The sequence below is a fragment of the Myxine glutinosa genome, chromosome 2 (genome assembly GCF_964187855.1).
Source record: "Myxine glutinosa chromosome 2, kmMyxGlut1.1, whole genome shotgun sequence".
NCBI lineage: Eukaryota > Metazoa > Chordata > Myxini > Myxiniformes > Myxinidae > Myxine > Myxine glutinosa.
In genome coordinates this window covers 271130219-271154346 of record NC_136262.1, presented here as the reverse complement: position 1 = coordinate 271154346, position 24128 = coordinate 271130219, and the positions used below count along the sequence as shown (strand labels likewise).

The following is a 24128-nucleotide window of genomic DNA, read 5'->3' as shown; positions in this document are numbered from 1 at the left end:
TCCAAGACGAGCTGCACTGGGTCCAAGACAAGCTGTGCTGGGTTCAGGATAAGCTGCGCTGGGTCCAAGACAAGCCGCGCTCGATCCAGGACAAGTCGGGCTGGGTCCAGGACAAGTCGTGCTGGGTCCAAGACAAGTCGCGCTGGGTCCAGGACAAGTTCTGCTGTCTCCAGGACAAGCTGTGCTGGGTCCAAGTCATGCCGCACTGGGTCCAGGACAAGTCGCGCTGGGTCAAAGACGAGCTGCGCTGGGTTCAGGATAAGCTGCGCTGGGTCCAGGACAAGTAGCGCTGAGCCCAGGACAAGTACCGCTGGGTCCAGGACAAGTCACGCTGGGTCCAGGACAAGTCGCGCTGGGTCCACAATGTAGCAAGGGGGATGTAAGGCGAGGGCGCAGTGGTGCCACAGGGTCCCTCGTGCACCCATAGCTCCACCACAGGCTTACGACACCACATCGACACGCCGCCACCCATCCTCCCAATCCTTAACCACCCATCGATCCCGTCACAACCCAACCTGGTTGTGTGAGGCAAGCGAGGAGTCGTCTCCACACTCCACACTCCCTCTTTTGTTCTGTTCTCTCCTCGTATTCTTCACAGAACGAATGATAGGGCTATGTCCTACTTGTAGGTAACACTGCATAAGAACACGTGCTCGGGATAAGTCTGCTCTTTTGTACCTTTTGGCTTTGTTTGCTTTTGCTGTAAATAAATGCCTTTTCACCTTTGACTGCTTTGTGAATAAAGGCTCGTTAATTTGTGGATATTTGCCTGCTTTTGTGTGTGTAAATAAATAATTGTTACATTTTCCAATCTGCCTCAATGTTGCCCTTCCTTTCATTTCTCCGAAAAGTGTGTATGTAATAGATAGATGGGAGTTCTACCCTACTGTTTCGCTTCAGTAGTGGTTTGCCAACGTTCACCCACGGTTCGCTCAGCCATAGTGGTAGATGGAAAATGGGTGAACACTGATGGTGCGGACCTGAGTGGAGGTTATTAGGTCACCAACAGGTAATGCAACATAAAAAGCGAGGAAACCCTGTTCAACCTTCTTATCTCAACTGGCGTCCGCAGTTGCTTAACAACCTGTGAGGTCACGGAGTTACGGAGTTATCCCTGGCCAGGTGGTATCAGGGTCAGTAGTGGCAGCAGGTTTGAGCACACACCCTGAGAGCCCGGCATGTGTACCGATACCGTAAAATTTGGTTGTCAGGATTTGGATCTTTGGAATCCTTCCCACTCCCACTCCTTGGACATCGTGGGGTAGGTGACTAGAAGGCGGCGCACCTGAGGCACTGATAGAGATCGAGGAACCAAACCAGCACTCGTCCCCATCCCCCAGAAAATACGGCAAGACAGTGGGTCGGCACCGCAAGCGCAGTTAAACATAAACCTCTTCATAAATCAGCTTGTGGGACAAATGCGTTTGGGACACAAGGAGCTGGGCAAAAGCATTTTGCCAAAAACACGCCAAAGTCTTATATTTTGGCACTCTACCCTCCTGTTGGTGTGTCCAACCCCTTCCCCCTTCTTTATAGTTTGATACATCCTGGTCCAATTTGAATTTTAACTCCTCCACAAGCCGAGCACAAAAAAACATCAATGAAAAGGATTTATACACAAATGTTGTTTAACAGGCCAAGTTATACAGAGTGTATATTTCCAGCATACTATTTATACACAAATGAAGATATGTAAAGGATGACGAATAACAAACTTACCTTGACAGTCTCGTACCACAGTGGTGCTTTGATTTGGTAGTAAACAACCGATCGGTACTCCTTTAAAGGGATACTGCCTGCTCCCAGGTAGATCACATTCTGTCAAACAGGGTTAAAATACACCTCATTATCAAACAGGTATATCATATTTAATATAACTATTAAAAGGAAGTATGAAGTTGCATATCTTATTTGCACGAATTTTTTTTTTTTTTTTTTACAAATGCACACATAATATTTGTGTGTGTATATCTATATAATATTCTCCGTAGGTGATTCTGTCTGTCTGTCTGTCTATGAGTCTGTTCGGGGGAGTGGCTACACCTGGTCTGGGAGGGGCTTCAAAAACAAATCACAACCATTTTCTTTCCTCGCATAGCTTTGAGGCCTCTTTTGTTAGACCCGCGGTGTCTTGCTCTCTCTCACAGTTTTATTTCAACTTTCATTCGAGATCTCATTTCATTTTTCACAGTCGCTAACATGGTTTAAGACTTGGTTGAAAAAAACGGGAAGAAAATTCGATGAAAGTTACCGTTTATAGAACAAAATGAATTTTAAATGAAATGAAGGCCTGTCCATTGGGACTCCCTCACGGCTTTATAGTCCATGAGCCAGACCAGATATTGGTACCACCTGGGGTGGGAAAATCTCACTGTGTTTTCTTGAAAGGCATATACCCACAAATGAAAAAAAAACTTTGAAGCCAAGCTTGGAACGGTAGCTTAGTGCTAGTAATCACCTCTTAAAGATGGAGGACTGGGCCTGATCCGGGACCCAAAATTATGGAGTAGGAGAAATATAAATTGCGATATCGTTTGAACTAATGATCCAATTGCTACAAATAACCACTCAAAATGTTGGAAATTTTATGTTCTACATAACTATATCTATTATTTGCCAATATACTAATTAAGTAGGTCACTAGAGGTCAAAAGGTCACAAAATTTGACCCCTGCATAAAATCTGGCCATCCGTCCAAAACATCACCACAGTTACCCTACCAATGGGAATTTCTCAGCCAAAATGGGCTCAAATAGAAGTTAATAAGTGTCCAAGTCCATTTTATGCCTAAAAGTGTGGATTTTATTTGTATCTGAGCTATGGTACAAAACGGAATTTGACACATCTTTGAAAACGGCCATTTTTAGCCTGAAAAACACTCAAAAATGGAAGATGCCAATATGTTGGTGTTAATAAAAAATCTTTCAAACAACATTTTCAATACAAATGTCAAATATCATGTGAAAATGTGCTCTTATTTAGTTTAGGGCTGTTAGGCATTTAAAGGTCACCTGTAGTCAAGGTCAAGGTCATTCACCATTGAACCTCAGGTATGCATTTTTTACGTCCATCTGACAGACTACCTCATGAAACATGGTAAATCATCCCTTAACAACATATCAAAATATTGATACCTGCTAGAAATTCCTCTTTATAGATTTGGTAGGCCTATTTAAGCCTCAAATCCCAGCCTATTCCTACTGGTTCAAAGAGGCTGAAGAGTGTCCCGAAGAGCATGAAATACAACTACATGTATCTCCCCCAGAGAGATAAATAACTATTCAATACATTTATTAATTGGTTTCATCAGTTGTTGTTTCCCCTTGCACTACCAAGCATCACATCCTCCTACAGTACCATAGTGTGTCCATTAAAGGGGCCCCAGTATCCACATCTGAGTTGCATCTCAATCTTCGTCAGAGTCACTGTTGTCGTCATCATCGGATGAGCCTTCAAATTCAACCTTGCCATGTTCCTCCTCCTCCTCCTCCTCCCCCTCCTCCTCTTGCATGTTGCTACAAGTCTGAAACTTGCATAGGTATGTGCACCTCATCCTGTTCTGGAGGCAGGAACAGCTCTCCTCCAAGCACTGCCTTAGACAGTTGCAGGCGATCAACTCCATGACAGCCTCAGGGGCAGGTGGTGCGTCACCCCAGTCAATCACCAACTGTCCGTCATCTACCCTCCATCCATGGCCACACGGAGACGGAATATCTGGATTCCTGTCCAAACTTCTCTTCCAGATTGCACATTGGTAGTTGGCCCTCTTACAGTGATTGAGCAAGGAAGATGCGCAGGGGGGGGAGTTGCGAAGACTCGGCCTCGCCTTTCTTCGCAGAAAAGATGTTGAAACGCAACTCATTGACGCTATTGATGGCTGTCCTGGCGCTGTCGAGGGAACAAGTCAGTGCCTCTAGTCGCTGGATTGATTCATTTGATAGGTCCCATGATTGGCCTAATGACTGCAGGGTGGACATGTGTTCCTCGTGGCTTAGAAGCCAAAGAGCTGAAACTTTGCCCCGGCCAGCAAAGCTGCTCACGGTGTCGCAACCCGTGAATGAATGGAGACCCAGGAGGCAGGCACATTTTTCAAGACCAAGGGCATCTGCAGCTTTCTTAATCTCTATGTATTCAGTGCACGTGTTGGATCCCAATTTTTAAGTATACTGGGCATTTTAACTTTGGTGTGAAGGCCATTGCCAAGATGAAGACATCAGTGTCTGGTGACATGATGACAGCAGCTGTCAGACCAGACCTGCCGCAATGCTCGGCATGTAGGAGTAGCCGGGTGTCTGCCTCCTCCTGGCTGCTCTGTAGATCTTGAACATCAGACACCGAGTCCTTTGTAACTCTTGTGCACTGGTCTCCGTGTGTGAGGAAGAGCTCTGTCCTGTCCAGCCTTTCACGTAGACTTTGGTCGTTGCTCCATTCCTCAACCAGAAAATCAATCAGTTGGGTCTTCTTGTTTCCACAATGTAGAAAACTCTTCCATTGTTTCAGCCTATGGCCGGATGCAATCTTACCAAATGTCATGGCACTCTCAGACCCTCTTTTTACCCGCTCGGCATTTTTAATGGAGTTCTCCTTGTAGACGTCGAAGACAACATCAATTCGGCAGTTGACTCTCCGCTCCCTCAGGACCGCAGACAAGATGGATTTGGAGGCTTCTCCAAAAGAGGCATTAGTGGTATTTGCCATCATTTTTTGTACAATGGCCATTCCATCAATGATGCAAGCTGAGTTAGAAGGGATGGTATCTGCTGGTGAAAGATCCTTTCTCAGACGTTTGGAGAGCTGTGCCTTATTGGTCTTCCGTAGGGTGCCTTCAGGGTTCGCTAAAGCCCAAGGTATAGGACCAAGACGATAGGACAGCACATTCTTCATGTCCAGCTTTCTGGTCTGTCCAATGAGAGTCATTTTCACAAACAGGTTCCTGTCAGCCTTTATGATGATGCTCCGTCCCTGTGTTTTGAAAGACCTCTTCATTTTGATATCGCTGAAAGTCTTCAGCCTCTGTTTCTTCAGTGGATCGAAGAAACCCTTGGTGGCATGGACGTCAAGCCTTTCATCACAGAATTATTTAAATGCCGCAATGCCCTTGTCCTTGGCCCCAAAAGGTCTTTGGCGATGTTGTCAGGGGCGACCATTCCTTTTGGAGGCTGATGAGCTCAAAGGGGACACCAAATGGATTAGTCCAATTTCCATCCAGCATATCGACTAACACTGAAACATCCCTTTCAACCTTCCTCATCCGTGGTGCGGTGAGATCAGGGTGGCAGAATGATCTGTCACTCACCAGTGCACTCCTCAGTAAACCCAGAAATGAGCTCCTGTACTCTACAGTGAGGTAGTATCTGTGTACTGCACTTAGCTTGAGGCTGAAACCTTTCATCCCTCCTGGGGTCTGGGTGGTGTCCTTGTTTATGGTCTCCTCAATGGTCTGGTCAACAGGAATTCTTCTGAATGGATTGTCAGGTCCAATTTGAACAGGGAACCCACCATTCCTGAGGTGCTCCAGAGCATCTGGGTGCTCTGGGGAGAGGGTGGTTATCTCGGTGTAGTATGTACTCAGGTAGCGGGCATAGTTAAGCTTGTCGTATGCAAAGCTCCATGGTATCATGTCATGGATGGCCAAGAGATGGAGATCCCAATTGCCTTCTCTTGAAGCTCGGAGCATGTTCAACATGACGTCCACGATGTCCAAGTATGACATCCAAAATGATGCCAGAGCCCCTCCATGCTGGCGCAGACTATCTTTGTATGCTTCAAAACGCTCAGCCAGTGATACGAATACCGGGCTGCTAAGGGTCTCTGTGAAGGTCTCCTGGCATATGTCCAGGGAAAATGTGTTGACTAAACTTTGTAAGTCTGAGCATTCATCTTCGCCGTGAAATTATACGAACCCTTTCCAAGCAAGACGTTGCAGAGCTTCATTCAACAATTTGTGGAACCTAACCGCACGGTTGTATTGTTTTCCCAAAAGTAACTTTTCTACTGACCCCTCAGCCAATGACACCCGATTCAATGCAAAGGTCCCTCAACCCAGAATCTTGGAATTGTTTGCCAATGATGTTTAAGAGTGTACACAAAGTGTGAAATGTACCCATCCTAGGAATGACTTCTGAGAATGTGTCCCTCTGCTTCCAAATGATTTCAGTGGCTTTGGCATACAGCGCTTGGTCAAACACAACGACAATGCTCCCAAGACCTAGTTACCTTCTGATCAGTTGAGACTGGCACAACACCTCATGGACTGTAGAAAGCTCAGTGGCAGGGGCATTTATCGTGGGGAGATAACCAACTTCATCAGGGGTGACCTGTACTTCATCACGGACTTGGATCTTGAAGCCTGTCCAGCTGCACACAGTTTGGTTTGAAGGACAATGTGCACGAGTGAGTAACCAAAGTAGAGTCTTCTTGTTCACATCTTGCTTCATTGTCTGGTCGTCGATTTCCACATAACCGCGAAGTGGCGGTCCAACACGCTTTCCGGCATTGTAGATGGGAAGTAGCCTTGGCTCCTCAATCCCTATGGTCCTGTCTTTTCGCTTCTCCTCATTCAGGGGATGCTGCATGAAGGGCAGCGGTCCGAATACCATGGACTGTGCAATGATGCCATTTATTCTGTGGGACGTCCCTCCTCCACTCAGCTTCTCCTCCCGTCTATCAATGTTGTCATACGCCAATGTCACCTGAACATTGGGCTTGATACCTCTTGGTATGGTAACACTTCCCTCGTTCACGGGCATCTTGTGAAAACAGAGAGCCGTGTCAATCTCTTCAAGCTTTGATTAAGAAACACGATGACCACTTCGGTTCAGGAAACGAATGATCTCAACACAACCAGTTAGGGATAGGACAGCATAAGGCAAGAGGATGTGTTTGGGAGGTTTTACCTTAGCAGAGGTTATGCCATAGACGAGGTCTTGCCCAATGGATCCAATAAGCCTTTGGATTCGGTCCGATACAGGACCTGAGGAGTCAGATTCGCCTGCCATGAGCATTCTCAAGAATCTTTTCAAAGAGCATGGAATGAAGGCTGCTCCATCCTTCAACTCCTCTGGTATTGGAGGCCAGGGCATTTGAACATCATGCCGCTTGACATCATTTCTCAGGATAGTGGACATATTTATCATCATCATACTTACCTTGGAGGTGTTCTGCTTGGTAGCTAGGAGTTCCTCTTTAAGCCTCTGGTTTTCTTTCACCAGCTGGGACAGTGAAAGGTTGTCAGGATAGATCAGCAATTTGCCCATCTCATCTGGTATCATATGTATACTCTCCCCAAAGTCCCCTTTGATCTTTCTATGGATGTGCTTTTTAGTGGACGTTTTAACCTCACCTAGGCCTACACCAGATTCTACAAACAAATCAAGCAGGTATTTGCATAACTCAGTCATTCTTTTCACTTGAGGCTTCTCAAATATAACATCCCTAATGAACCTCACCAGTTCACTATAACAATGTTCTTCAGTCTTAGCATACTCCTCATCTGGGTCTGGGTGGAATGCCACCGGATCACCACTAGTTTCAGAGTTGGTCTTGGAGCTTGTCTGTTTGGTATACCTACGATAGCAAGACCGGTGGTAGTGGCCCTCGGCTGCAACTAGGTCTCGGGACGTAATCGCCATCATTCTTGGATCCCTTTGGTCCACTGCTGCCTGCCTAACCGTCTGATCTGAACATAGATCGACGCATTGGACCAAGGGCTCTCTTGTTTTGCTGCTTGTGAGATATTTGCTTCTTTTCAGGTAGAAGATGCAGACTGGTTCATACACGCGTGATGATGACGAGGTTAGACCTGCTGATGACTTTTTCTCCGGTTCAGTTGTTTCCGTCCCGGCTCATCCGGCTTCTCTGCGGATGCCGCTTTTTCAATAGCATCCAGGTCACGTTTCTTAACGAATTGATTCCTGCATCCCCTGTGATACAGGACTTGTGGGATCTCATCATCTCTGGCAGTGGCATCAATCCTAAGAATGCCGGCATGCTTCCGGATGTCAGCTGCTTTCAGAAGCCGTTCCCACGGTGCACGATCTTGGGGCGAATTCAGCTCAAGGTCTGTGTCTTCGCACTCAAAGATGCAGGAGTAACGGGTCAACTTGCGTGGCAGTAAGGGTACTTGGTCTAGATCTCCAGTGCCCTCAATTATTGCCTGAAAGTGGGGGAAAAAATGCTAATTAAATATCAGCATATTGACATCATTCATTTTGTATGTTTTTCGGGCTAAAAATGGCTGTTTTCAAAAGATGTATCAAATTCCGTTATGTACCATGGATCGGATACAAATAAAATCCACAATTTTAGGCATAAAATGGACTTTGACACTTATTAACTTCTATTTGAGCCCATTTTGGCTGAGAAATTCCCATTGGTAGGGTAACTGTGGTGATATTTTGGACAGATGGCCAGATTTTAAGCAGGGGTCAAATTTCGTGACCTTTTGACCTCTAGTGACCTACCTAATTAGCATATTGGCAAATAATAGATATAGTTATGTAGAACATAAAATTTCCAACATTTTGAGTGGTCATTTGTAGCAATTGGACCATTAGTTCAAACGATATCGCAATTTATATTTCCCCTACCCCATAATTTTGGTCCCGGATCAGGCCCAGTCCTCCATCTTTAAGAGGTGATTACTAGCACTAAGCTACTGTTCCAAGCTTGGCTTCGAAGTTTTTTTCATCTGTGGGTATATGCCTTTCAAGAAAACACAGTGAGATTTTGCCACCCCAGGTGGTACCAATCCATGAAATTCTGGGGTCTGGCCCATGGACTATTATGTCGACTCTAATTCACCATCTGATTTCATTTTTCACAGTCGCTAAGATGGTTTTAGACTCGGTTGCAAAAAACTGGAAGAAAATTCGATGAAAGGTAACGCACAGGCAGGAAAGTGCCGAGATCGCACGGTATATTCATACACCGCCCAAATAACACAGACAGGAAATCTTCGATGAATGTTAACATTTATAGAACAAAATGCATTTTAAATGAGGCCTGTAACATGAAGGCAATTCATTGAGACTCCCTCACGGCTTTATCTCGACTCTAGTTCACCATCACAGTCGCTGGGATGGTTCAAGTCTCAGTTTCAGCTAAAGTTGAGAAAATATATTTTTATTCCTGGGGTGTATATACAGAGTTTGTTTAAAGCAAGTCAACTCTTTTCCAACCATGGAATTAAACAATACAATATTTCAAAAATGTATATTATAATGTAAACTAACTATGGAATACAATATTTATTAATAACGTTTGGTTTTAATCTATTTTTACCTTGTAAAGCGAAAAGTTTTCCATACTTTCAAGTTTAAAAATGAAGAAGGGTCAGGGCTCCATTGGCTAATGATAGGCCTCAGATGTGCATTTTAAGACTGAAACAACGTGTCTTCTATCAGAAGTTACTTTTTGAAGAAACAAAGGTACATTTTGATTACAACTCAAGCAAAGGAAGCCAGGTAATGCCTGTTTTGTTTGGAGCGATAAAACACGCCCAAAGAAGATGCATTTTCATAGTGTATAGCTATGGGAAATAAAATCGTGAAATCTTTAATAAACAAGACCGAAAGTCTAACAGCGGCCTAGCCGGGCTTGTAAAATATTATAAACCACAAACACACATGATTAGCTTTTTAAACAGTCGCTAATGCTGTTTATAACATTAAACAAAGAAATTTGGAGGAATCCAGACATCCGTGAGTTACGTTTTACTTACAGAACCGAGGGAAGATCGACTGTAATCTGAGGGAAGATCTACTGTAATCTGAGGGAAGATCTACTGCAATCTGAGGGAAGATCTACTGTAACACTAGTGTATAATCTATATCTATATCTATATATATATATATATATATATATATATATATATATATATATACATATATTGTTACGGATCTCGGTTTCGGCACTCCCCTTACCGAGGGTGTTTTAATCCCCTCATCTTTTAAGCTGGCCGTCCGAGTCCTGGAACTATCTCGCCACTTCCGGTCAGCGCTGAATAGGGTAGTAGGCCAATTATTCATATGACCTAATTACCAGCGCCTTCCGGTAAGCGAGGAAATGAGCCCCGCCCGGGCCGCGGCTGTAATGGACACGCCGAGCGAAGCGAGGCACGACTCAGGCCGTTAACAAAAGACTAACCCGATTCTAAGTGTTGGCCAAGTCGTGCAACAGGTACTCAATCGAAAGAAAGGACTAAAGCGATCGGGGGAGAATGAAACCAAAAGGGTAAGAAATAACAGACATTTATTAATTAATAGCAGAAGTACCCGGCATTGCCGGGCGGGGGAGGGGAGGGGGAGTGGGAAGGGGAGGGGAAGGGGGAAGGGGGAAGGGGAGGGGAGGGGAACGGGGGGGAGGGGAGGAGAGGGGGGGAGGGGAGGGGAGAAGAGGGGGGAGGGGAGGGGAGGGGGAGGGGAGAGGAGGGGAGGGGAGGGAGGGGGAGGGGAGGGGGGAGGAGGGTGAGGGGAGGGGAGAAGGGGGAGGGTAAGGGTGGAAGGGGGAGGGTAAGGGGGAAAGGAGGGGGAAAGGGGAGGGGGTAGGGTGTAGAGGGAAGGGAGGGGGTAGGGTGGAGGGGGAAGGGAGGGGGAAGGGGAAGGGGGGGAAGGGGAGGATGGAGGGGGGAGGGGAGGGCGGAGTGGGGAGGGGAGGGAGAGGGGGGAGGGGAAGGGGAGGATGGAGGAGGGAGGGGAGGATGGAGGGGGGGAAGGGGGTGGTGGGGGAGAGGGGGGAGGGGAGGGAGAGGGGGGAGGGGGAAGGGGAGGGAGGGGGATGGGGAGGGGAGGGGAGGGGAGGGGGAGGTGGGGGAGGTGGGGGAGGGGGAGGGGGAGGATAAGTGGGGAAGGGGGAGGGGAAGGGGGGAAGGGGAGGGGGAAAGGGGAGGGGGAAAGGGGAGGGGGAAAGGGGAGGGGGGAAGGGGAGGGGGTAGGGTGGAGGGGGAAGGGAGGGGGTAGGGTGGAGGGGGAAGGGAGGGGGTAGGGTGGAGGGGGAAGGGAGGGGGAAGGGGAGGGGGGGAAGGGGAGGATGGAGGGGGGAGGGAGAGGGGGGAGGGGAAGGGGGGGAAGGGGAGGATGGAGGGGGGAGGGGAGGACGGAGGGGGGGGGGAGGTAACATTACATTACACACACACAAACTGTGTTTTATGTTCAATGGTCTGGCGGCGGGGATGGAACATCACGTGATCGCTCTGAGCGAATCAGCGCGCTGCTCTGCCACCGGCTCAGAATCCGTGTATAATATTCCTCGCTGAAAAAAAATCTATATGTGAAACATGCTACTATCTATGCTAAATCATGCTAAATCATGCTAAATGCTAATCATGCTAAAATCTATGCTACTTGCTGTGAGTTTATGGCGGCAAGGAACATCACGTGATCGCTCTGAGCGAATCAGCGCGCTGCTCTGCCACCGGCTCAGATTCCGTGTAAAAAAAAAATGGATCTAAAGATGAAAAAAAAAAAACCTATGTGGTGTGAATGGCAATGTTCCTCGCTGAAATGTGAAAAAACTCAATCGCTTTTCGCTCTGAATCATGTGCGAACACGTAACTGTGAGTTTATGGCGGCAAGGAACATCACGTGATCGCTCTGAGCGAATCAGCGCGCTGCTCTGCCACCGCCTCAGATTCCGTGTGTAATATTCCTCGCTGAAAAAAAATCTATATGTGAAACATGCTACTATCTATGCTAAATCATGCTAAATCATGCTAAATGCTAATCATGCTAAAATCTATGCTACTTGCTGTGAGTTTATGGCGGCAAGGAACATCACGTGATCGCTCTGAGCGAATCAGCGCACTGCTCTGCCACCGCCTCAGATTCCGTGTATAATATTCCTCGCTGAAAAAAAATATGGATCTAAAGATGAAAGAAAAAAAAACCTATGTGGTGTGAATGGCAATGTTCCTCACTGAAATGTCAAAAAACGCAATCGCTTTTCGCTCTGAATTATGTGCGAATGCGTAACTGTGAGTTTATGGCGGCAAGGAACATCACGTGATCGCTCTGAGCGAATCAGCGCGCTGCTCTGCCACCACCTCAGATTCCGTGTATAATATTCCTTGCTGAAAAAAAATATGGATCTAAAGATGAAAGAAAAAAAAACCTATGTGGTGTGAATGGCAATGTTCCTCGCTGAAATGTGAAAAAACGCAATCGCTTTTCGCACTGAATTACGTGTGAACGCGTAACTGTGAGTTTATGGCGGCAAGGAACATCACGTGATCGCTCTGAGCGAATCAGCGCGCTGCTCTGCCATCGCCTCAGATTCCGTGCATAATATTCCTCGCTGAAATGCGCTGAGGTAAAAATATGGTAAAAAAATATTATGAAATAATTTTTTTTAGGTCGGCCATGTTCTTCCCAGGCTCAATGGCCATGTCTATGCCAAATATCAAGCACGTGAGCCTCTCCGTTTAGGAGTCTATCGGTAACATTACACACACACACACACACACACACACACACACACACACACACACACACACACACACACACAAACTGTGTTTTATATATATATAGATGTACAAAACCAAAGAAGAAGGGGAAACAAAAGTAATATACAGAACGAAGAAGAAGAAGAAGCTACACAGGCAGCCTTAAACAGTCTTATTTTATACCCCAGGACAAACAAACAGACTCACACGACAGGGAATGGCAGGCAGGAATAACTGGAAGGAGGAGAAGGGTCCATGCAGGTGACAGGGTAGGAAGGTCCGGGCCATTGCGCAGCGTCGAGGTTGGCTCCAGTCCACGCTCCGGGCTAGAGGCGAAAACCAGGCGGCAGCTGCACGTATTCGTTCACGCGGTAGGGGCTTTTCGAAGCAGCTCGTCAGAGAGCTCCGCGCAGCTTCGTCTCTCTCAGCCAGACCCCACCAAGCGCCGTCTTCAACCCAAGTCGACTCTCTCCAAAAGGCTCGCGCTGGCGCTTATATTACGCGCTTCCAGATCAATGCGCGCTTCATAGAGCCACGCCCGTGATCGTATTTCGTCAGCCCTGGTTGGCTGGTAAGGGCTCGCTGGCTCCACCTCTGATGGTGCGTCGACGTACCACACCTTGTTCTGGTGGCTCCGCCCCCTTCTTCCTCGGCTTGACCGCATGGCTTATGGCGGTTTGGGGCCAACAACCGAATCAAGGCAAGGAGCAGCGAACGCTGCTGGAAAACGAAGTACTGGGGCCTATCTTATTTGATTAATGCAATGCAGATTCAACTATTGGGAACAGATCCTTAACTGAAATACATAATAATGAAATAACTACGGAGAGGTCCTATGGTTCGCTACGTGTTGTACATGGACTAACTAGGGTGCGATCTTTAACAAGCCAATTGATGGGGATATTTACAGGGGAACATTTATAAGGGAAACATTTACTAAAATTTACTAGTGAAGGTTCTAAAAACCATAACACAGCACCCGTCTTTTCCTCTAGGGCCGTCCCGGCCCGAAATAACTTTACTTAATGTGACACTCAGGTGTAGTAGCCCTCTACTATTAACCTTCCCTTGAGTGTGACAGTTTGCACTCTGTTTCAGGTTTTCATAAAGGATATCTCTGTACTTTGCTCTGTTCATTGTTCCCTCAACCCTGACCAGTCCCCCAGTCCCTGCTGCTGAAAAACACACCCGCAGCATGATGCTGCCACCACCATGCTTCACCGTTGGGATGGTATTGGTAGGTGATGAGCGGTGACTTGTTTCCTCCAGACATGACGCTTAGAATTGAGGCCAAACAGTTCAATCTTGGTTTCATCAGACCACAGAATCTTGTTTCTCACAGTCTGAGTCCTTTAGGTGCTTATTTGCAAACTCCAGGCGGGCTTTCTGGTGTCTTTCACTGAGGAGAGGCTTCCGTCTGGCCACTCTGCTATAAAGCCCAGATCGGTGGAGGGTTGAAGTGATGGTTGTCCTTCTGGAAATTTCTCCCATCTCCACACAGGATCTCTGGAGCTCAGCCAGAGTGACCATCGGGTTCTTGGTCACCTCTCTTACCAAGGCCCTTCTCCCCCGATCGCTCAGTTTGGCCGGGCGGCCAGCTCTAGGAAGAGTCCTGGTTGTTCCAAACTTCTTTAGAAACATCTCAAAGATGATCAAGAGAAATAGGAGGCACCTGAGCTAAATTTCAAGTGTCATAGCAAAGGGTATGAATACTTATGTAAATGTGATATTTCAGTTTTTTTTCTTTTTAATAAATTTGCAAAACTTTCTAAAATCCTGTTTTCTCTTTGTCATTATGGGGTATTGAGTGTAGATTGATGAGGGAAAAAATGAATTTAAACGATTTCAGCACAAGGCTGCAACACAACAAAATGTTGGCTATCCCCCGCTCTAGCAGGGAAAATGGCCTTAAAATGCCTGTTGTGTGTTTGTTGTGTATCACAAAATGTGAAAAAAGTGAAGGGGTCTGAATACTTTCTGAATGCACTGTATCTGTGGTGTCTGTCTTGTCACTGAACTACTCCCTCAAACTTTTGTGAAATAGTACCAAACTTCTGGTATGCACCTATCTCTCCCGTGCGTATGTCCTAAGCCTAAGGGTATTGTTTTTGAAAAATTTTGATTTTTGAAAAAAATGTGATTTTGTTTTTATTTTTTTGAACTGTTTTTTGAAAAAAAAAAATTTCAACTTAAAATCTTCAACTTCAATTGTTTATAAAAATGTGATATCACAAACACTACAAATACATTTGTGCAAAATAATTGTTTGTATTATGATTGGTGTAAATCATGATAACACAGAAACTCTGGTATAGTCATTAGCCTCAGCTAAAATAAGCCCGTTCCTCTGTAATGACGCGTGGTTTGGCGAGCCAAGCTAGTATGTGTATGTGTATGTATACATATATATTCTGTACGTGTATATTCATACATAGGAATTTTTTCGGAATTTGTCTGTATTAGGAAGGCATTTGTACAAAACACACACAACCACACAAACGATAACTTTCAATGGCATGGTTTGTTTTTGTATTTCCACCTGGCACCCTGCTGCACTGTGTAGACAAGCACTCCCATCTCTCCGCACAACCTCTCCAAAGGCGCATGAGAACAGATGGCCACATGTTATCGCTTGATGGAGCGTAAACCAGTTAAGCTTCACATATGCTCACTCTTAACAAATATAAAAGTCAAAAAACAAGTTTCTAAATCGAAGTTCTTTTTTAAATACAACTGTTATTCAGTATTACATTCATGACGTGTGCGCAACGTATGCAAAACGTGAAAAGCTTCATTATCTGGCTGCTTGACAAGCGTCATCTCATCGTATCCCCAGCAACCCAAGAAAAACAGGATGCTCTTTTGCTCCGACAAAGGGTTAACGCCCGGAACGTCAGTTTCGCCTCGATTCACACAGCGCTTGACCTACTCCATCAACTTCCCGTTTATTTCCCCATTAACATAATGGTTAATTTTATATCATTTGGAAAAATATATATTTGATGTGATGCGAAATTACCTCGAGAATCTTCCCATCCTCATCGCAAACAGACATGGTCACCTCTACATTCTTCGGCGTCGTCTTGTTCCCCTTATCAAATTCACCTTGGAGCAAAGTTACGTAGATATCATTCCTGACGTCACCTGCAAAAACACCACATTCTCTGTGAAACGACACTTGCCAAGCAGTCAGAAAATGAAACTTTCAGTGTTTCTGTCGACCTCATGAACAAGTTAACACTTAAGGACAAATCAGGTTTCTTTATCCTATTCACATTTGTCACTACTCCGCCAAAGGGCCCACAGGTGCAATATTCACACAAAACACAACACTGAGAAAATGGTTAACGTCAGGTGACAGGCCTCAGATAGCTATGGTGGTGAAAATGACAGATTCAAACAATGCCAGAGCATCGTTGCTTGGTCAGAGGAAAGGTCCGACATCCAGAATCACCATGATTCGCGAAAATAATGATCATCCCAACCCAAGAGTTGTTCTCAGGTTGTTCTCAAGAGAAGTAGCAAGCAAAATGTTTACTGTACCACGTCATACAAAATAAATAACTTGAAGCACTTACATAAATAAATGATGTTACAATCATTAGAAAATCTAATCACCAACGAATAAGAGGATTGAAGCTTGATAGGATTGCTTGTTATACTTGGCTGGAGTGATATAATTGGGTCAAATCATGACAGAACAATGAAGATATCTGTGATATACATCATCATCATCATCATCGGGTCTATGTCAATCAGACAAATCCATTTGATTTGACAATGACAATGACAATTCATCCAGGATTAATTCAATCATGCAAGTCAATAAAAGGGATTAGATATGAAACAAGCGTTACGCCTAGGTCCCCCGTCGGTGAAGTGATGTGAGTTGACAAAGTGGAAGACGCAGAAAACATGCTATGATATGATATTTCGCTCACAAGGTTCAGACATACATGGCGGCGGCCATCTTGGATTTTGACGTGGCGACCCAATTTTCAATAGCCTTCTTCCTTGTGCCTAGATACACCCAAACACCAGATTAGAAGTTGGTACTTTGCTTATTTTTCAAGATATTTCACTCACAAAGTTCAGACATACATGGCGGCGGCCATCTTGGATTTTGACGTGGCGACCCAATTTACAATAGCGTTCTTCCTTATGCCTAGATACAGCCACACACCACATTAGAAGTTGGTACTTCGCTTATTTTTCAAGATATTCATCTCACAAGGTTCAGACATACATGGCATCAGACATACATGGCCGCAGCCATCTTGGATTTTGACGTGGGTTGCACCCACACACCAAATTTGAATGCGGTCCTTTGCGCACGCATGCACGCACGCACGCCCGCACGCACGCCCGCACGGACGGACGGACACGCGGACGGAGGGGAAAGCCATAGTCCCCCTTTCGCTACGCTGTGCGACGGGGGACAACAAAGGTCAGGTTGTACTAATTAAACCACTCTTGGAGAATGATTTACTTTTTTAAATCACATCGAATGCAAACAGGATTTTTATTCTCAAGCGTGGGATTTAAAAAGAGTGGCAAGAAGGTAAACCTGGCATGATGACTTCTGGAAAGCCGAGCTTGCGAGCTACAGCTGTGCTTCGGTCCACCAAATGAGGAAACTCTTGGCGCAGCTGCTTGATGTCCCCGTTCAACATCTTCAGAGATACATGCACACCTGTGGAGAGGTGTCATTCCAAGGACACATGTTAAACATGTTACCTTTCACTCACCATAGATGGTTTGCATTATGATGACAGCACAGGATACGTAATCGCTTCATATCGACAAGTACCCAAAAGCCTGTTAATATTGACAAGCAACCAAAAGCCTGTTAATATCGACAAGTAACCAAAAACCTGTTAATATCGACAAGTAACCGAAAACCTGTTAATATCGACAAGTAACCAAAAGCGTGTTCATATCGACAAGTAACCAAAAACCTGTTAATATCGACAAGTAACCAAAACCTTTTAATATCGACAAGTAACCAAAAACCTTTTAATATCGACAAGTAAGCCAAAACCTTTTAATATCGACAAGTAACCAAAAGCCTGTTAATATCGACAAGTAACCGAAAACCTGTTAATATCGACGAGTAACCGAAAACCTGTTAATATCGACAAGTAAGCAAAAGCCTGTTAATATCGACAAGTAACCGAAAACCTGTTAATATCGACGAGTAACCGAAAACCTGTTAATATCGACAAGTAACCAAAAGCCTGTTCATATCGACAAGTAACCGAAAACCTGTTAATATCGACGAGTAACCGAAAACCTGTTAATATCGACAAGTAACCAAAAGCCTGTTCATATCGACAAGTAACCGAAAACCTGTTAATATCGACAAGTAAGCAAAAGCCTGTTAATATCGACAAGTAACCGAAAACCTGTTAATATCGACGAGTAACCGAAAACCTGTTAATATCGCCAAGTAAACAAAAGCCTGTTAATATCGACAAGTAAACAAAAGCCTGTTAATATCGCCAAGTAAAAAAAAGCCTGTTAATATCGACAAGTAACCAAAAGCCTGTTCATATCGACAAGTAACCGAAAACCTGTTAATATCGACAAGTAACCAAAAGCGTGTTCATATCGACAAGTAACCAAAACACTGTTCATATCGACAAGTAACCAAAAGCCTGTTAATATCGACAAGTAACCAAAAGCCTGTTAATATCGACAAGTAACCAAAAGGCTGTTAATATCGACAAGTAACCAAAAGCCTGTTAATATCTACAAGTAACCAAAAGCCTGTTCATATCGACAAGTAACCAAAAGCGTGTTCATATCGACAAGTAACCAAAACCCTGTTAATATCGACAAGTAACCAAAAGCCTGTTAATATCGACAAGTAACCAAAAGCCTGTTAATATCGACAAGTAACCAAAAGCCTGTTAATATCTACAAGTAACCAAAAGCCTGTTAATATCGACAAGTAACCAAAAGCCTGTTCATATCGACAAATAACCAAAAGCCTGTTCATATCGACAAGTAACCAAAAGCCTGTTCATATCGACAAGTAACCAAAAGCCTGTTAATATCGACAAGTAACCAAAAACCTGTTCATGTCAACAAGTAATCAAAAGCCTGTTAATATCGACAAGTAACCAAAAGCCTATTAATATCGACAAGTAACGAAAAGCGTGTTCCGACGTGCGAAGTCCTTCGTTGGCACACCTGAGCTCCTCACCACATACAAGGCTTTCATCCGCAGCTCAATGGAATACTGTTCCCCCCTCTGGGCCTCTGCTCCTGCCTCACACCTAGCTCGGCTTCACGCAGTTGAAACCAAAGCTTTCAGAAACATTGGAATCTCCTGCGATGAAGCTAACTCCGAGGGCCTTTCACTCACTCACCGCAGGCAGGTTGGTGGTCTTTCTGTCTTCTACTGACTCCTCTCCGGCCTTGCTCCCCCAGCTCTCTCTGTGCTCTGTCCCCCAAATATTCCTACAGGTCACACAAGATCTGCCAGCAACCCTCTTCTGGCGAAATTGCCAAAATCAAAAGTCTCTGCTCACCTTCACTCTTTTATTCCCCTTTTCTCCCACCTCTGAAACAAACTCCCCCACTCCCTTCAATCCCACTACTCCCTCCAGGTGTTTAAAGCAGCTGTTCAACCACCATCTCTTATCTTTCCCCATCCAAAACCTTGACCTTTTCTACCCCCGCTAATTCACGCCAGATACACTTTTTTGAAATTCCAACTTCTTTCCTGGAAGTCCTTGCAGTGTCCATATGTTTTATACCTCTCCCATCTCTCACACCTTCTCCCCCCCCCCAAGCCCTCTCCCTCCCACATTTCTCGCGATGTCCCTGCTCTCAAATGTTGTGTTTGTGTCCTTCCCCCTCTCTCCCCATCTTGTCTACCACTCCACTTATTTTGTGTTTTATGTGTCGGTTTGACATTTTGTGTGATTAATGTTAGCTCTTTCATGAGCCTCGATCTTGTATCCCAAAAAAAAAAAATTTGATAAAATAAAAGCCTGTTAATGTCGACAAGTAACCAAAAGCCTGTTAATATCGACAAGTAACCAAAAGCCTGTTAATATCGACAAGTAACCAAAAGCCTGTTAATATCGACAAGTAACCAAAAGCCTGTTAATATCGACAAGTAACCAAAAGCGTGTTCATATTGACAAGTATCCAAAAACCTGTTCATATCGACAAGTAACCAAAAGCCTGTTAATATCGACAAGTAACCAAAAGCATGTTCCTATCGACAAGTAACCAAAAGCCTGTTAATATCGACAAGTAAGCAAAAGCCTGCTAATATCGACAAGTAACCAAAAGCCTGTTAATATCGACAAGTAACCAAAAGCCTGTTAATATCGACAAGTAACCAAAAGCCTGTTAATATCGACAAGTAACCAAAAGCCTGTTAATATCGACAAGTAACCAAAAGCCTGTTCATATCGACAAGTAACCAAAAGGCTGTTAATATCGACAAGTAACCAAAAGCCTGTTAATATCGACAAGTAACCAAAAGCGTGTTCATATCGACAAGTAACCAAAAACCTGTTAATATCGACAAGTAACCAAAAGCCTGTTAATATCGACAAGTAACCAAAAGCCCGTTAATATCGACAAGCTTACAAAAGCCTGTTAATATCGACAAGTAACCAAAAGCCTGTTAATATCGACAAGTAACCAAAAGCGTGTTCATATTGACAAGTATCCAAAAACCTGTTCATATTGACAAGTAAGCAAAAGCCTGCTAATATCGACAAGTAACCAAAAGCCTGTTAATATCGACAAGTAACCAAAAGCCTGTTAATATCGACAAGTAACCAAAAGCCTGTTAATATCGACAAGTAACCAAAAGCCTGTTAATATCGACAAGTAACCAAAAGCCTGTTCATATCGACAAGTAACCAAAAGGCTGTTAATATCGACAAGTAACCAAAAGCCTGTTAATATCGACAAGTAACCAAAAGCGTGTTCATATCGACAAGTAACCAAAAACCTGTTAATATCGACAAGTAACCAAAAGCCTGTTAATATCGACAAGTAACCAAAAGCCCGTTAATATCGACAAGCTTACAAAAGCCTGTTAATATCGACAAGTAACCAAAATCCTGTTAATATCGACAAGTAACCAAAAACCTGTTAATTTCAACAAGTAACCAAAAACCTGTTCATATCGACAAGCAGCCAAAAGCCTGTTAATATCGACAAGTAACCAAAAGCGTGTTCATATTGACAAGTAACCAAAAACCTGTTCATATCAACAAGCAGCCAAAAGCCTGTTAATATCGCCAAGTAACCAAAAGCGTGTTCATATCGACGAGTAACCAAAAATCTGTTAATATCGACAAATAAACAAAAGCCTGTTAATATCGACAAGTAAACAAAAACCTGTTCATGTCGACAAGTAACCAAAAGCCTGTTAAAATCGCCAAGTAAACAAAAGCCTATTAATATCGACAAGTAAACAAAAGCCTGTTAATATCGCCAAGTAAACAAAAGCCTGTTAATATCGACAAGTAAACAAAAACCTGTTCATGTCGACAAGTAACCAAAAGCCTGTTAATATCGCCAAGTAAACAAAAGCCTGTTAATATCGACAAGTAAACAAAAGCCTGTTAATATCGCCAAGTAAACAAAAGCCTGTTAATATCGCCAAGTAACCAAAAGCGTGTTCATATCGACAAGTAAACAAAGCCTGTTAATATCGCCAAGTAAACAAAAGCCTGTTAATATCGCCAAGTAAACAAAAGCCTGTTAATATCGACAAGTAAACAAAAGCCTGTTAATATCGCCAAGTAAAAAAAAGCCTGTTAATATCGACAAGTAACCAAAAGCCTGCTAATATCGCCAAGTAACCAAAAGCGTGTTCATATCGACGAGTAACCAAAAATCTGTTAATATCGACAAGTAAACAAAAGCCTGTTAATATCGCCAAGTAACCAAAAGCGTGTTCATATTGGCGAGTAACCAAAAACCTGTTAATATCGACAAGTAACCAAAAGCCTGTTAATATCGACAAGTAACCAAAAACCTGTTAATATCGACAAGTAACCAAAAACCTGTTCATATCGACAAGTAAACAAAAACCTGTTCATGTCGACAAGTAATCAAAAGACTGTTCATATCGACAAGTAACCAAAAGCCTGTTAATATCGACAAGTAAACAAAAACCTGTTCATGTCGACAAGTAACCAAAAGCCTGTTCATATCGACAAGTAAACAAAAACCTGTTCATGTCGACAAGTAACCAAAAACCTGTTCATATCGACAAGTAAACAAAATCTTGTTAAAGCAAACACAAGGTTTATTGCTATTTTGTGCTGTGCATGATCCATTGGTGATTACACTGGTCAACAGCCAAATTGGTTCTGACTTATTTTCAACTGTTTCTAACTAATTTGGTGCCCACGAATCCGAATCTGACCTTAAAATGTTGCAGTCACGTAACCTTGACGTAGTACATCATAAGTGTGGAAAAAAATCTTTAGAGCAAGCAAATTTCTTGATTAAGTCTCATTGAGTCTATTTATTGTCACAAAAAAATAATATGAACTTAAAGTTTTTATTTACATCACATAAAAAAATGTAAATCTCCAAAAATAATATGAACTTCATAAAATATCACAAAAAATAATATGAACTTTATAAAATATCACAAAAAATAATATGAACTTTATAAAATATCACAAAAAATAATATGAACTTTATAAAATATCACAAAAAATAATATGAACTTAATAAAATATTACAAAAAATAATATGAACTTTAAGTTTTTATTTACATCACATTAAAAGTGCTTCTGAACTTTACTTTTGCGTTTGTAGGAGCAATCACTTTCACGCTGTAAAGTCCAACAGCAGTCGCCCATCATGTTTGGATTGAATCGGCCTTGATATCGAGTCTTCATGATGGCAATTTCCTGGTGAAACCTTTCTCCATGTTCATCACTGACATCGCCAAGATTTTGTGGAAAGAAGTCCAGATGAGAATGGAAGAAATGTATCTTGAGTGACATTCGACATCTTGTCCACAAGCTCTTCATAATTTGGTGCTCGAAAATTTCCAAGGTAATTGTTAGCAAGAGCCACAAAGCTATCCCAAGCAACGCTTTCCAGCTCAGATAGTCTCGTTACAAAGTCCTGATTAGTGAGTACAAGACAAATTTCGGCTGTGGCTGATATTCCTATGGTATACTGGTTCTCAAAAACTGGATGTGCTCGTGGAAATTGGATATCATAATCGAAATCTACAGGTTCATGTTGGTTAGAATCACCTCAAAATATACTAGTGTGGTGGTTACCTTATGTGCAGGTAACCGCATGTGGCGGTTACCTTATGTGATTACCTTATTTGGGCATAATACACGTGCACGGGCCTGTTGGACTTGTGGTTGTGCGGACGTGACGCACGCGCGGTTGCCGGAGCCACGCCCTCCGAAGAGGGCTTTTGGCTTTATATAAGCATGCTGACTTCCGTTCGAGTTTAGTGTGCTGGATCTTGCTGTTACAATAAACCATCTTCGAACCCTACGAATGGCCTCGTTCTCTCGCCTTCCGCGACTCCTAAACTGGTGACCTCCGACTGCCCCCGAACGGATTCGGGGGCTGCGAACGAACACGGCAAGCGAGCCCTAGCCAGGGAAGCCACCTAAGCTGGTGACGCCGGCTTCTCCCGCACGGCTTCGGGCGCAGTTTCGAACGCAGTTTCGAAATGCCGGAGTTTCAGTAACGACGACGGCCATGACTATGAGGTTCGCGCACCGCGCTCGGCTCCTCCTCTACGACCGGAGGGGCGAGCCTACTCCAAGACCCTCCGAAGGCACGGCTGCTTCGTCACCTTCGCGCGCACTGACGTTGGTGGCACGGCCGCTTTGTCACCCTCGCGCACCTACAACTACAACCGCAACTACTTCTCCGACCCTGCATCCTCGAACCGAAAAAATTTCCTCGGGAGGCCCGCGAGGAACCTCGGCAGCCTCCCCCGATGCCTTGAGCAGCCCCTCGGTTGGCTCACCCACTTTTCGCGTGCACCGCTCGAGCCTTCTCGGCACTGCACCCGCGACCTGCGACCTCGGGAGGCCCGCGAGGAACCTCGGCAGCCTCCCCCGAGGCCTTGACCAGCCCCTCGGTTGGCTCACCTGCTTTTCGCGTGCACCGCTCGAGCCTTCTCGGCACTGCACCCGCAACCTGCAACCTCGGGAGGCCCGCGAGGAACCTCGGCAGCCTCCCCCGAGGACTTGCCCAGCCCCTCGGTCGCCTCGGCCTACGCATAGGCCCATGGAGTGCATTCTGGGGGGACGTATGTGGCGGTTACCTTATGTGCAGGTAACCGCATGTGGCGGTTACCTTATGTGATTACCTTATTTGGGCATAATACACGTGCACGGGCCTGTTGGACTTGTGGTTGTGCGGACGTGACGCACGCGCGGTTGCCGGAGCCACGCCCTCCGAAGAGGGCTTTTGGCTTTATATAAGCGTGCCGACTTCCGTTTGAGTTTAGTGTGCTGTATCTTGCTGTTACAATAAACCATCTTCGAACCCTACGAATGGCCTCATTCTCTCGCCTTCCGCGACTCCTAAACTAGAACCATAAAACTTTTAAAATTTTGTTGACCAGTGTTATCTAATCACATTAATAGACAGGTCCATGCCAGGCAGAAATGGCGCCGTTTTCCAGTCAAGGTTTTCTCAGTGGATTTATATA

The 24128-nt window shown here is 44.5% G+C and overlaps 1 protein-coding gene across 2 annotated transcripts in view; it reads right to left on the bottom strand.

The window, feature by feature from the left end:
* Nucleotides 1–24128, bottom strand: part of LOC137420545 (dedicator of cytokinesis protein 1) — a gene marked incomplete in the record, with an annotated part of 615378 nt that overhangs the window by 412495 nt on the left and 178755 nt on the right. For both annotated transcript variants that reach the window (XM_078772553.1, XM_078772554.1), the window contains 3 exon segments: nucleotides 1720–1818; nucleotides 15459–15583; nucleotides 17007–17132. In XM_078772553.1, coding sequence (XP_078628679.1) covers nucleotides 1720–1818; nucleotides 15459–15583; nucleotides 17007–17132 — 350 coding nt within the window.